The 14,282-nt window shown below is 39.4% G+C and overlaps 1 protein-coding gene across 2 annotated transcripts; it reads right to left on the reverse strand.

Moving 5' to 3' along the window:
- Positions 1 to 1,167: 1,167 nt before the first annotated feature.
- LOC130704505 (zinc finger protein 271) lies at positions 1,168 to 13,250 on the reverse strand. 2 transcript variants are annotated; one of them, XM_007167075.2, is made up of 3 exons: positions 13,121 to 13,250; positions 12,247 to 12,478; positions 1,168 to 4,155 (listed from the first exon to the last, which is right to left on the reverse strand). In XM_007167075.2, exons 2-3 carry the CDS (start codon positions 12,344 to 12,346, stop codon positions 2,144 to 2,146), a joined length of 2,112 nt encoding a protein of 703 aa, XP_007167137.1. In that variant the 5' UTR covers positions 12,347 to 12,478; positions 13,121 to 13,250; the 3' UTR covers positions 1,168 to 2,143. The 2 variants fall into 2 exon arrangements, with proteins under 2 accessions (XP_007167137.1, XP_007167138.1); XM_007167076.2 differs by lacking the exon at positions 13,121 to 13,250 and adding an exon at positions 12,931 to 13,114.
- Between the last annotated feature and the right edge of the window lie 1,032 nt (positions 13,251 to 14,282).

A 14,282-nucleotide genomic window follows, 5' to 3' on the forward strand; every position in this document is an offset into this window, starting at 1 on the left:
TATGAAATCTATTCCAACCATACCTAGTACTTTTCTGTTTTACAGATGACACTAAACCCCAGAAAGCTGAAGTGTCTGCTTGTTTAGCATCACATTTCTTTTTCTTTTAATTTTTAAAAAAATTTATTTATTTTTATTTTTGGCTGCGTTGGGTCCTCGTTAACATGTGTGGACTTTCTCTAGTTGTGGCAAGCGGGGGCTACTCTTCGCTGTGATGTACGGGCTTCTCATTGCAGTGGCTTCTCGTTGTGGAGCACAGGCTCTAGGTGCACAGGCTTCAGTAGTTGTGACACGCAGGCTCAGTAGTTGTGGCTTGAGGGCTCTAGAGTGCAGGCTTAGTTGCTTCACAGCATGTGGGACCTTCCCCAACCAGGGATCGAACCTGTGTCCCCTGCATTGGCAGGCGGATTCTTAACCACTGCACCACGAGGGAAGCCCTAGCATCACATTTCTTAACTGTCTTTTCTCCTACTTCATTTTAATTTCCACTTTATTCTTACTCTTTTAAGTACATGCTTCAGTCATTATTTTCCTAAACACTTGAGCATGAGGGCAGGAATCATTTTTTCTTCAGCAGCACTTGGTACAGTCCCTGACACTGAATACTTATTGAATTAATGACTAAGCACCATACTCTATACCACTTCTTATATTTTCTTGCTTCTGTGCTTTTGTTGATTATTCCTTCTCTGCCTTTATGCCTCTACTCCCATCCTTCAAAACTCAAATCTCAGGAGCTCCACAAAGCTTTTCCTTTTCTTTCCAATCAGAATTGAACCCTACCTCCTGTGAGCTCTTATAAGCATCTTGCCTAACTTTATGATTATATTGAGCCATATATTTTCTGTATACATCAGCCTTTATCACTGTACAACACATGCTTTTTGGGGACAGTATATTCTTTGTGTATACTACAAAACCTAAAAAAATGCCTTGCACATAATAATTTAACAATGTATGTTACATTAAAATATTAATTGGATAATTATGGGGGATAGTCAAAGTAAATGACAGTAGCAGGATTTTAACAAATGGTTAATACCACAAAGACAATTTTTCTTATTTTTAAAAATTGTTTCTGTTTTTCAGTTGAAAACATTGTGTACACATGGCATATTATCAATATATATGTCAGAAATCAACAAACAAAACAAAGTTTGATGAATGTTGCCATTAAAAAAAAGATCAATAGGTCTTTTTATTTTTAGACAGAATATGCAATATAGTCATGTGGGTGTTACTTTAGCTAACATTTTTGTTCCATCTATAGATGACAGACAGGATAAACATAGTAGTAGAGAAATATTCACACTTTAACATATGGAATTATTTTTTTAAAAATTGTTTCACATATTTAGAAACTGTAATTAAATGGTAGTGTTGAAGAAGTAATTTCAAACCACTAAAGTTTATGAATGGGCTACATTATTAAGAGCAAAATAAATTCATGTTTGCTGTTAACACCACAGGAACTTGAAAACTCATGCTCACTAGGAAGACCAAAACTTGGCCCCCTCCCAAAAAAAAGGATATTTCAGAAAATGGGGCACTAGAGTTATGCAGTTAGTAAGTTTCATACCAGCATAGCATAGCATGTTCACACAGAGGGAATTTAATAACTAATGTTTGCATAAGGTAGGATTCTCCAGCTGTCAGGAGGTAAGTGGTATGCGGATTATCAGAGTGAATGCCAATTAAGATATGGGCAGGGTTTAAGTTTTCCCTACATTCTCTAAAATAACTTCTCTGATATGCAATAGGTGAGCTGGGCTCACTAAAGGTTTGAGATTATAACACTAATACATTTCCTTCTGAGTTCTGATTGCACACAACACCACACTGATTTTTACAATATCTGATAAGGTTCTGCATTAATATGGTTAGACATTTCTTATAATGATAAAACTTTCCTCTTGTGTAGTGTTTGAATAAAAGACTAGAGCTTTTCTTACATTACAGCAGATAGAAATTTTTTTCCATTGTTTCTGACATTCAGTAAAAATTTTTTCACATTGAAGGTTTTCCAACAACTCACATGATTCATCCTCAGAAATTTTCTTTATTAATGTCTGAGCTTTGAGTTAAACTTTCATTATAAAAATTGAATTAATATGCTTTCTCTCTAGTGTGTGTGTGTCTTTTTTTAATGTAGCACAAAAGTTGAGCATTGATTAAAACCTTTTTCATAATCATTCATAGCATTCATAAGATTTTTTTCTGGCTGAGTGCCTCTGGTACTGAATAAAGTTGGTGTATACACTAAAGGTTTTCCCATATTCAACACATTTAGAGTGTCTTCCCCAGAATGGACTTTCTCATGATTAATAAGATCAGAGAGTTGGCTAAAACTTCTGCTACATTGAACACACCTGTGGGGTTTCTCTCCAATGTGGATTCTCTGGTGTTCAGTAAGATCAGTGCATGTGCTAAAGGCTTTCCCAGACACATCACATTTATATGGATTTTCATTAGTGTGGATTCTTTGATGGTTAATGAGATCAGAGCGCCGATTAAAGCTTTTGCCACACTGATCGCATGGATATGGTTTCTCCCCAGTGTGGATCCTCTGATGTAGGACAAGAGCTGAGCACTGACTGAAAGCCTTCCCACATTCATTACATTTATATGGTTTTTCCCCAGTGTGGATCCTCTGGTGCTTGATAAGGTCCGAGTTCTGACTGAAACTTTTGCTGCACTGTGTGCATAGATATGGTTTTTCTCCAGTGTGAATTCTCTGATGAAGAATAAGGTCAGAACTCTGACTGAAGGCTTTCTCACAACAATCACAATGATAGGGTTTTTCCCCAGAGTGTACTCTCTGATGTTTAGTGAGGTCTGAGCTTTGACTAAAACTTTTATTGCACTGATTACATGCATACGGTTTCTCTCCAGTGTGTATTCTCTGATGTTTCACAAGGTCTGAACGACGACTAAAACTTTTAGTACAATCGTTACATGGATAGGGTTTCTCTCCAGTGTGGATTCTCTGATGCAGAATAAGGTTTGAGCTTTGACTAAAGGTTTTCCCACACTCATCACATTCATAGGGTTTCTCGCCTGTATGAATTCTATGATGTTTAATAAGGTCTGATCTTCGACTAAACATTTTACTGCACTGGTTACATGGGTAAGGCTTCTCTCCAGTGTGAATTCGTTGATGATTAACAAGATCTGAAAGTCTACTGAAGGTTTTGCTACACTGATTACATGGATAGGGTTTCTCTCCAGTGTGAATTCTCTGATGCAGAATAAGGACTGAGCTCTGATTAAAAGCTTTCCCACATTCATTACATTTATAGGGTTTCTCTCCAGTGTGGATCCTTCGATGTTTAATAAGGTCTGAGTTCTGACTGAAACTTTTGCTACACTGATTACATGGATATGGTTTCTCTCCAGTGTGGATTCTCTGATGTAGAATAAGATCAGAGCTCTGACTGAAGGCTTTTCCACACACATCACATTTATATGGTTTCTCACCAGTGTGGATTCTTTGATGTTTTATAACATCAGAACTCTGACTAAAATGTTTGTTACACTGGTTACATGTATAAGGCTTCTCTCCAGTATGTATTCTTTGATGTTTAACTAGGTCTGAGCGCTGGCTAAAACTTTTACTACAATGACTGCACTGATAGGGTTTTTCTCCTGTATGTATTCTCTGATGTATAATAAGATCAGAGCTCTGACTGAAGGCTTTCCCACATTCATCACATTTGTAAGGTTTTTCACCAGTGTGGACTCTTTGATGTTTAATAAGGTCTGAGCTCCGACGGAAACTTTTAATACACCAATTACAAGGATAGGGTTTCTCCCCAGTATGAATTCTCTGATGCAGAACCAGGGCTGAGCTCACATTAAAGGCCTTTCCACACTTATCACATTCATAGGGTTTCTCCCAATGGGTTCTTCGATGCCTAATAAGGCCTGTACTACAAGCAAAGTTTTGCCCACATTCATCACAGTTATGTTGTCTTCTTTTGAAGAGGTTCTGATCCTTTTCATTGAATTTATCCCCAAATCCACAGAATTCTCTGCATTCAGGATCTTGGAGAACATCATCTCTGGGGTTACCAGACTCTTCAGTCAATGGTTCAATTTTTGCTGTAATTTCCTCCTCGGAAGCCAGCTCTCCAACCTTGGCCTTAGTCTCACCATCTAGAACAATAAAATATAAATGGAATGTATTCTCCATACTGTAAGAAAGTTTCAGGTGAAATAGATTAGTATTTTCCTATGAAAATACTAAAAATTATCTTCTGAGAGGGAAATAAAGAAGAATCAACAAGTAATAGATAATCGTTTATTGAAGTGGCTTATCAGATATATTCTGTATATGTCTGTCACAGGAGATCTGGGAATACTGAAACCTAATTACAGTGATAAGGAAAGTTTGACTATATTAGAGCTAATACATAAACAACTTACTGACGTATATAAAGTAGTCAGTATGAATGAATACGTGGGTGAAGGAGTGGGGGAGGAGGTGAAAGGGAGGGAGAGGAGGAGGAGGCAGTGGCAGCCAGGCTGTCACTGTGAGTGTATACCAACCAGGCTGGTCACATGTTGTCATTAGGGGAAAGAAAGAAGCATCAAGCCCAGGAATGGTTAGAAAAGAAGCCTGCATTTTCAAATATAGGTCTACATAGTCCTCCACCTCTTTTGCCCTGATTATTAGAAGGAAGTGGCCTAGAAAACATGATCCTTTTGGGAACAGCCATATTCAGTGACCAAACTTCCTTACTAAGGTATGTGGACCAGAAAAAAGGTTAGGGAGGTAGGATCAGAAATCTCTTTTGAGTTGATTTTGAGGAGATTATTCCTCTGCTCAACGATACCAGAGGGCTGTAATGGTAGAGAACATGGGAGCTCCATTGAAATTCTTGAGACTATCATTCCATTATTAAGTGGTGTTTACTATAAAAGGCACACCATTCTCAGACTGCAAATGATCTAGAGAGCTGAAAACATGACAAAGATTAATTTCAAGGGCTAAAGTCCAAAATCCCAAGCCTCCAAGTGGAGGCTTATCCTCTTTGCCAAAGGCAAAGGGTACTGGAAAAAGTAAAGTATTGCGGTAAATCTAAATGTGTATATACTGAATGATATAAGCAATATGAATGTCTCATGGATTTTACAATATATATGTAGAGTTAAAATACATGGCAAAAATAGCACAAGAGGAGGGAGGTAAATAGAACTAAAATATTACAAGGTCTTTGGGTTATCCTAGAAATAGTAAATTAAGATAACCTGTAATAAATCAAATGTGTATGTTGTAACTTCTAAGGCAGCCTTTTTCAACTAGGGTTCCACAAGAAAATAAAAAGAAAATAATTTGCCTATTTTCTTAATTCTCCCAAAGATGGTAGATACCAAGTAAATCAATAGATGTAGAGGAGAAACATTAATATGTAAGTTACAGTGGATGCCTTAGAGCATTTTGGCTTAATTCTCTCACAGAATCACATTTGAGAAAGGCTGCTATTAGGTGACAATTAAATAACAATAAAAGGGTGTATAAACAGTAAGCTAATAGAGAAAAAAACGGAAAAACAAAAAACTTGGTAATATAATTAAATTAGGCACAAAGGGAGAAAAAAGAAAAACAAAAAAGAAACAAAATATGGGAAAATAACAAAAAATAAGATGGTACATTTAAATCCAAACATCAACTATGTTACATGTAAATTAACTACTTCAATAAAAAGCAAAGAAAGACCAACAGCTAACATCATACTTAATGGTTAAGCATTAAATGCTTTTCTCCTAGGAACAAAGGAGGAAAACAAGGATGCCCTCTCTTACTACTTGTATTCAATATTGTACAACTTCTATTCAATATTCATAGACAATGCAATATGACATGAAAAATAAATGAGACATACAAGAAGTCAAACTGCCTTATAGACTATGCAGTCACATATACAGAAAATCCGAAAGTGTCTTTAAAAAGTTATTAGAATTTGTAAATGGTTTTATTAGTGCAATACACAAAACCTGATTGTATTTCTGTATACTAGCAATGAACAATTAGAACCTAAAATTAAAAACAATTTTTTTCAACTGCACCAAAAAAATGAAATACTTAGAAACAAATTCAACAAAATATGTGCAATATCTGCATAATGAAAACTATAAAATGTTGCTGAGAGAAATTAAAGATCTAATAAATAGAAATATATGCCATCATTTACATATAGGAAGATTTAATATTGTTAAAGTGATGAAATTCTCCCCAAATTGATCTATGGATTCAGTGCAACCCCAATCAAAATCTCAGCAGGCCTTTTCGTAGAAACTGACAAACCAATTCTAAACTTTGTGTAGAAAGGCAGAGAAGGGTCTAAACAATTTTGAAAAAGAAGAACAAAATAAGCGAGCTTATATTCCCTGATTTCAAGCTTTACTACAAAGCTACAGTAATCAAGGCAGCGAGGTACTGGCATAGGACAGACATATCCATTAATGGAATAGAACAGAGTCTATAAATAGATCCAAACATGTATGTACAACTGACCTTCAACAAAGTTGCCCATATAATTCAATGGTGAAAGGGTAGTCTCTTTTCAAAAAAAGTGTTACAACTGGATATCATAATAACAAAAATTAACTGACTCTTTCCTTATGCTATACACAAAAATTAACTAGAAATGTAATATAAACCTAAATATAAAAGCTAAAACTATAAGACTTCTAGAAGAAAGCAAAGCATAGATGACTAAAATTAATGCACAGAACTGAGTAAATAAATTTGTGTTGTTTAAGCCACCCAGTCTGTGGTTTTGTTATAGCCCTAGCAGGCAAATACAGCATGTTTTTGAACTTTATACATTTATGGAATCATACCATACGTATTCTGTGACTTGTTTTTTTTACTCAACATTATGTTTGGAAGATTCATCCACAGTCATGTGTGTAGCTGTAGTCCATTCATGTTCACTATTATAGTGTGACATATACCACAAGTGATTTATCCATTCTTCTTCAATGCATAAGAACATTTTGCTATTTCAAACAATGCTGATATGAATATGCTGGTATGTCTATCTTGATACACATATCCAAATGTTTCTCTAGGTTATATAAATTTAGGATCAGAACTGTTAGGTCTTCAACTATACTTTTCCAAAGTGGTTAAGCCACTTCACACTTCCATCAGGTGTATATAGTTCACATTGCTCTATTTTCTAACCAACATCAAGTCTATTCTCTTTTTAACCCAATGCAATCAGGCTTTTATCTCTGTAACTCCATCAAACCTGCACTTATTAAAGTCCCTAATATGCTCTATCTTGACAAATCCAGTGGTCAATTTTCAATCTTATTCTTGATTTTTTTTGACATAGTTGACTACTCTCTTAAATCATTTGCTTTCTTCCTGCTAACTTACCTTTCTCCTGCTCTCCATACAACAGTCAGAGTGATCTTTACATGTTATCCTGTGTAAAGAGTTCCAATGGTTTCCCATTTCACTGGGAATAAATTCTAAGTCCTTACCGTGACTTAGAAGTTTCCATATGATCTGGTCCCTTTCTTTCTCTCTACCCTCATTTCATTCTAAACCACCCCTATCACCTGTCTACCCCAGGCTTACTCTGTTCCTGCTATATCTATGGGCCTCTGACTTTTGCTATTCCTTCCACCTGGAAGACTCTTCTCTCAGATGGTTACATGGCTTATTCTTTCACTTCGGTTATCTCTCTAACCAACTGTTACCACCTCAGAAAGGCACAATGCTTGGTGGGCCCTGCATTTTTGAGGCAACAGATACCATAGTAAATGTGCTGAAATGACCAATTTGAGTAACTTGCAAGGTTGCTACTTTTTTTTTTTTTTTTTTAAGGTTGCTACTTTTGAGTGAGGCTTAGAGTAAAAAAACGTTCTGCAGGGCTTCCCTGGTGGCGCAGTGGTTGAGAATCTGCCTGCTAATGCAGGGGACACGGGTTCGAGCCCTGGTCTGGGAAGATCCCACGTGCCGCAGAGCGGCTGGGCCCGTGAGCCACAATTACTGAGCCTGCGTGTCTGGAGCCTGCGCTCCGCAACAAGAGGGGCCGCGATGGTGAGAGGCCCGCGCACCGTGATGAAGAGTGGCCCCCACTTGCCACAACTAGAGAAAGCCCTAGCACAGAAACGAAGACCCAACATAGCAATCAATCAATCAATCAATTAATCAATAAAAAAAAAAAAAAAAAAAAAAAAAAAAAAACGTTCTGCAGTAGGACCATGTTGCAATGCAAGCTGTCCTGTCACATGACCCTTATTAACCAAGATAACCAATGGTATTGGAAGTGTCTGCAGCAGTCATGGTTGCTGTATGAAGCCTCTTGCAAGCCTCTATAAGAGAACCACAGTGGAGTAAGGTCATACTGTCTTCTGCCAACAATTTTCTAAGTGAAAAGCAGATCCTGGCTTGCTTTTGGGCACTAATAGAAACTTAATGCTTGACCACAGGGCACCAAATAACTATTGCAAACTGACCACTATGTATTAGTTGTTATTTGACCCATCAATCCATAAAATTGAACATACAAGCCAGTATTCCATTATAAAAGCATATCTGGAAGACAAGTAAATTCCATGTGCGAGTGACTCAGATTCCCATAGGACTTGTTCCTACTGCTCCACTACCTCTCCCCCTCAACCTATATTCATGGCCCTATGGGAATTCCCTATTACCAGTTAACAGAGGAGGAAAATGTACAGAACTGGTTTGTAGATGGGCCTGCCCAGTGTGTGGGCACCAGCTGAAAGTGAGTACCTTTCACTTACACTCCCACTCAGGGGTGGCCTTAAACATGCTGGTAAAGGCAAATCCTTCCAGTGGGCAGAATTTCAGGTATACACCTAGTTGTCTACTTTCCATGGAAGGCAATATAGCCTAAGATACATGTATATACTGATCCATGGATAGTGACTAATGGGTTACTTGATTAGTTAGGTACCTGGAAAGAACAAGATTGGAAGACAAGAAATAAGAATTCTGGAGAAAAAGTATGAGGATGAACCAAAGAATGAATACGTTTGTGGCCCATGTGAATCCTCACCAAAGGGCATCCACTGTGGAGAAGCCTCTCAATCAGAAGGATGGACATGGTGATCCATATTATGAATGTCAATCAGCCTTTTTACAAATGTTTGCCCAATGGACTCATGTACAAAGAGGTCATGGCAGCATGGATGGAGGCTATATATGGGCTCAACAATATGGACCTCCACTTATCAAGGTTGATATGCCTATAATCATTGCTATGTGCCCAAGTAGCCAACCGCTAAGGCCCTAATAAGGTACCATTCCCTAGAGAGGAACCAGCTAGCCACCTGGGGACAGATTCATTACATCTGACCCCTTTTATTATGGAAAGGGCAGCAACTTCAAAGGACTAAATACATAGTCTAGATACAAATTTGCATTGACTTAAGAGAATGCCGTATTTATTATCATGGTATTCTCTATAATATTACCTCCAAAGGAGTCATTTTGCAGGGAAGGAAGTTAAGCAACGAGCTCATACACATATAATTCATGGGTCTTACCGCATGTCCCATCATCCAGAAGTAAGTGGATTGTGATAATGGTGGAATGATTAAATGTAGGCTCAGTTACAGTACAAGCTAGACAACGACACCTTGATAAGTTTGGGGTGCTGTCATACAGGATGCAATATATGCATTAAACTAAAGGGCGATAAACAGTGTTGTCTTCCCCATGGCCATAATACATGGGTATAGGAACGAAGGGTGGTAGAGAAAGTAATAATATCTCTTCTTACTATATACCTCATAATCCACTTATATTATTTTTGCTTCCTATCCCTATAATCTTGGGCTTGGTGGCTTCAGGGTTCCGATTCTCAAAGGAAAAATACCTCTACCATGGGACAAAGTCATAATTTTGTTAAATTTGAAGTTGAGACTGTTTCCTGCTTCAGCATTTTGGGCTCCTCAAACTGCCAAACCAGCAGGCAGAGATGGGGTCACTCTACTGGCCAGAATGACTGATACCAATCACCAGTGGGGAAATGGTTGCTGCCACTGGAACTCAGAGGACTCAGTGGGGGAGCCTCGTAGTTCTCTCATGTCTAATAGGCCCAGTCAATGGTTCACGGAAGTAACCTGAAAGAGGCAGGATCACCAAGCACTCAGGTCATCTAGAAAAGGTTTATTTTATTTGACTAGATAAAGAACTCTGTGCCACTGAGATTCTGGCAGAAGGTAAGGGCAATACGGAGTGGGTGATGGAAGAAGATAGTTATGACTATCAGCTTAGGCTTTGTGTACGCTGTTCTCCATCCCTTGTTGATTCTGTAATCCTTCCCAGCCTCTTTATGAAACTTTGAATTACCCAATTTGAATGAGCCATCTGTTTCCTGCCAGAATCCTGACTGATACATCCTCTATAACCATTATCACTATCTGATACTATACTGTATATTTATATATTTCCTGTTTCCCCTACTAGAATGTAAAGTCCTTGAGGGCAAAGGCTTCTCTGATTAGTTCACTGCTACAACCCCAGAACTTAGAACAGTGGCTGGCACAAAGTAAACCCTCAGTAACTAATAATATTATATTAATGGTTAATAATCATTAATAAGCTATGATCTTATGAACTAATAAACATTTATCAACAATAAATATTTGTTGAACAGTTAATTAAATGATTTGAAGGATACATTAATGTATTGATGTATTAATGTATCCAGTGACTATCTCTAAATGGTGGAGTTGTAGGTTATTAAAATTTCTATTTTGTGCCTTTCTATATTTTATAAATGCACTTTAATATAATTATATTGCTTTATCATAAAAAAATGTTATTTTATACACACTCTTAAGAGACACAAACACATATAGTATGTATGTCAATTTATGTTAAACAACAAGGAGGAGGCAGTGATTCTCAGTGATTCTCAAGAAAGAAGAGAGCTAGATGCCTTAGAATAGACTCTTAAGGAAAAACAAATTCTAAATACAGGAGAGAGAAACTAAATAAAATAAAATAAAAGATACTCCAAAACTAAAGACAGGCAAAAGATTTAGAGTAAAAGAAAAGGACAACAGAAGGTTAATTTCATAGGCAAAACAGCAGTAATGGGAAGACCAAAATCAAAAAGCAGCAAAATATGATGCGGAAATGAGAGCCTGCAGAACATCTGAACAAAGTCAGCACCAAGATTATCTTACTAAAAACTACAGTGACTACCATTTGTAAAGAATTTACTACCAGCCAGGTATGTGCTCAGAGCCGTATATATGGAATCTTATCCAGTGCTTGTGGTATCTGTTATAGTAGTAATGGACCCCAATGATCCTATCTCCTAATATCTATATCCTTGTGTAGTTTTCTCCCACAATGACTCTAGAATTGGTCATGTGACTTGCTTTGGTCAATGAGATAATAACAAATGTAATGCAAACATAGGTTAGAAAAGTGCTTATGCATCCCTCTCTCTGATTTTAAAAACTAGCTGCCCTGTGAAAAAGTCTAGGCTAGCCTGCCAGAGATACGTGACCCAAGCTATAGCCAGCACCAACAGCTGGACATGTTATGACTGATACCAACATAGACCCTGGCCCTAGTTGAGCATGAGTGATTCCAGAAGGAAACTGCCCAGCTGAACCCAGCCCAAGCCGATGACCTACAGAACCATAGGAAAATAACATGGTTGAAAAATGTCTTAGTGTTTTAGGTCACTAAGTTTTGGGGTCCTTTATTAAGGAGTAATAGATAGACAAAACCCTCAAAATAACTTCCAAGGTATGAGTTATTATACACCTATAAAGTGAGGAAACAGGATTATTTTTAAAAAATGTAAGTAACTTACTGAAGCTAGTAAATGACAAAGCTAGTATTTGAATCCAAGTGTCAGACTCCAAAACTTTTAACTATGCCCCGACAGTACATGAGAAGGATGACTTGAAAAGATTTTAAAGGGCAAATACCAAACACTGACAGATTGGTAATAAGGTGATTATAATGGGAAAAATGGATGACACTGGGGACTTAAGGAGAGGAAGGAAAACCAAGAGAATTTGATTGCCAGAATGTACAATAAAGCCATGGGCTTGGAGCACAAGAGAAATGGTACTGCCTAATACAGTGGGGGGTAGGCAATGAGGAATACCAATAGCACTTGAAGACACGAGGAATACCAATAGCACTTGAAGACACTAACATAGCAAGGTAACACGGCGCCACCCCCCAACCCACCCAAACCACTAAGAAAGATACACACTGCTTCTCACCTGACAGAAGGTAGTGTTCTTGAGCTTCATAATTGAATTGGATCTCCATGGACTGCCACTGGACACTTGACACCTCAGGGAGCAACTGGAGATTTACCATCTCCTCACTAAGCTTTTCTTGTCCACGTAGGAGTCTGAGACCTGGAGGCAACTGGGCACCACTGGACTTGGAAGGGAATCATTGTGGAGACTGGAGATATAATTTCTGAGACTAGACCACCAGAAACATCCTCTAGATATAAAAGAAGTTAAAGAGAAAACAAAATCTCATTTAACTTTCAAGTGCTTTTCTTTCAAATTTACTACGCTTCTTTCCCTATCATTCAGGAGTCAGGCATCACCCCTCTTGGACATACATTCTCCATTCCAAATCTAGAGATCTTCAAAGATAATCCGGGGGTTAATGCTATCAAAATCAGGATATAACTGTAAAGATAAGGCAGGGGAGGGAATTGCAGAATTTTGCCCTAGCGGTTGGCTCTATGTTATTCGCTGCCCCTCCTACACCGAAATGACACTACTGATCCATCATCATGATCTGTCTCTCTCCTTCCGTTCTTCTCACACTCACACATTCGTCCGCTGATTCGTGTGAATGCATCCAAGCTCTGGATTCCACCCGCCCCCAAAGTTTCTGGTGTTCATTCAGCTGAACCCAAGGCTAGTCAAGGGCTGACCGCGTACCAAAAGCACACCAGGCCGAGAACCGACCAGCTCGCAATGCCCAGGAGCCGCGCCTGGGGGCCACGTCAGCAGCCTCGACTCCCCACGGACTCAAGAAACAGCATACGGTTCCCCGGTGGCGCTGCAAGGCCGCTGGGGAGGGAAGATCACCCGAGTTCCTCCGCCTTCCGTGAGCCGACATCACCCATACCTCCATGTATTCTCCAGGTCACCGTCAAGCCTCACAAGATGTAAACCGGCCATCACCGCCGACCGCTCTAGGAATCTGGGAGGATTGCTCAGCTCTATGGCGCGTGGCATCGCACGTGCGCACGCGCGGGGCGGGGGGCGGCGAGGTGAGGTGGGGGCAGGGAGTTGCCGAGATTTAACCCCTGAACGGCTGCGGATCTGGCCCCAGCGGAGCCGTAGCGAGGGGCCTGGCTGGCCCTGTGTGCCAATTCCTTTTTTTTTTTTTTTTTAAATATATATGTGTGTGTATATTCATACACACACATAACTTAATCACTTCGGATTTTTAAAAATTACTTTTTTTTTTTTTTGGCTGCGTTGGGTCTTGGTTGCTGCGCGCGGGCTTTGTCGCGGGAGAGGCGGGGCTACTCTTCCTTGCGGTGCGCAGGCTTCTCATTGCGGTGGCTTCTCTTGTTGCGCAGCACGGGCTCTAGGCATGAGGGCTTCAGTAGTTGCGGCTCGCGGGCTCTAGAGCACAGGCTCAGTAGTTGTGGTGCACGGGCTTAGTTGCTCCGCTACATGTGGGATCTTCCCAGACCACGGATCGAACCCGTGTCCCACTGCATTGGCAGGCGGATTGTTAACCACCGCGCCACCAGGGAAGTCCCCCTATCTGCCAATTCTTGACGTGAATGTCAGAAAACATCTTTCTAGAAAGCTCCTTGGGGCAGGGTAGGTTTTCTGACTACGTAATGAGTTCTTCCTTAATTATCTCTCTCTTTTTTTTAATCCGTTCCCCCACCCACCCAACCCCAAACCTGTCAATCAGATTCGCTGGTGTGCTTCCATTCTAACTTTCTTCCTGTCCTCTCTGGTTTTCCCCCCAGCACAGTGGCATGCCTCTATTAAAATACTGATTGCTGGGCCCCACGCCAGTTTAGAATCAGTAAGTCTGTCATGGGAGCCCAGGTTCTCAGGCGATCCTGATGCTGCTGGTCCTGGGACCACACTTTGAGAACCACTGCCTTAAAAATAAATAATGCTCAGGAATTAATCCCTAAATTGCTGCGAAGCTGGATTTTCACCTACTTTGCTATCAAGAAAGGCCATGGGGTCTCCTAAAATGTTTGCTTGCCAATACAATCCTCACTGTGGCTAAAGGATCAGGGTGAGAAGGACCTGAA

This window comes from Balaenoptera acutorostrata, chromosome 13 (assembly GCF_949987535.1).
Source record: "Balaenoptera acutorostrata chromosome 13, mBalAcu1.1, whole genome shotgun sequence".
Classification (NCBI taxonomy): domain Eukaryota; kingdom Metazoa; phylum Chordata; class Mammalia; order Artiodactyla; family Balaenopteridae; genus Balaenoptera; species Balaenoptera acutorostrata.

Excerpts from the sequence above, each read along its gene's own strand:
- LOC130704505 (XM_007167075.2), bottom strand. The coding sequence starts at position 12,346 with ATGGTAAATCTCCAGTTGCTCCCTGAGGTGTCAAGTGTCCAGTGGCAG. Across the intron at positions 4,156-12,246 it reads AGAACACTACCTTCTGTCAG|ATGGTGAGACTAAGGCCAAG; the intron begins GTGAGAAGCAGT and ends TTATTGTTCTAG.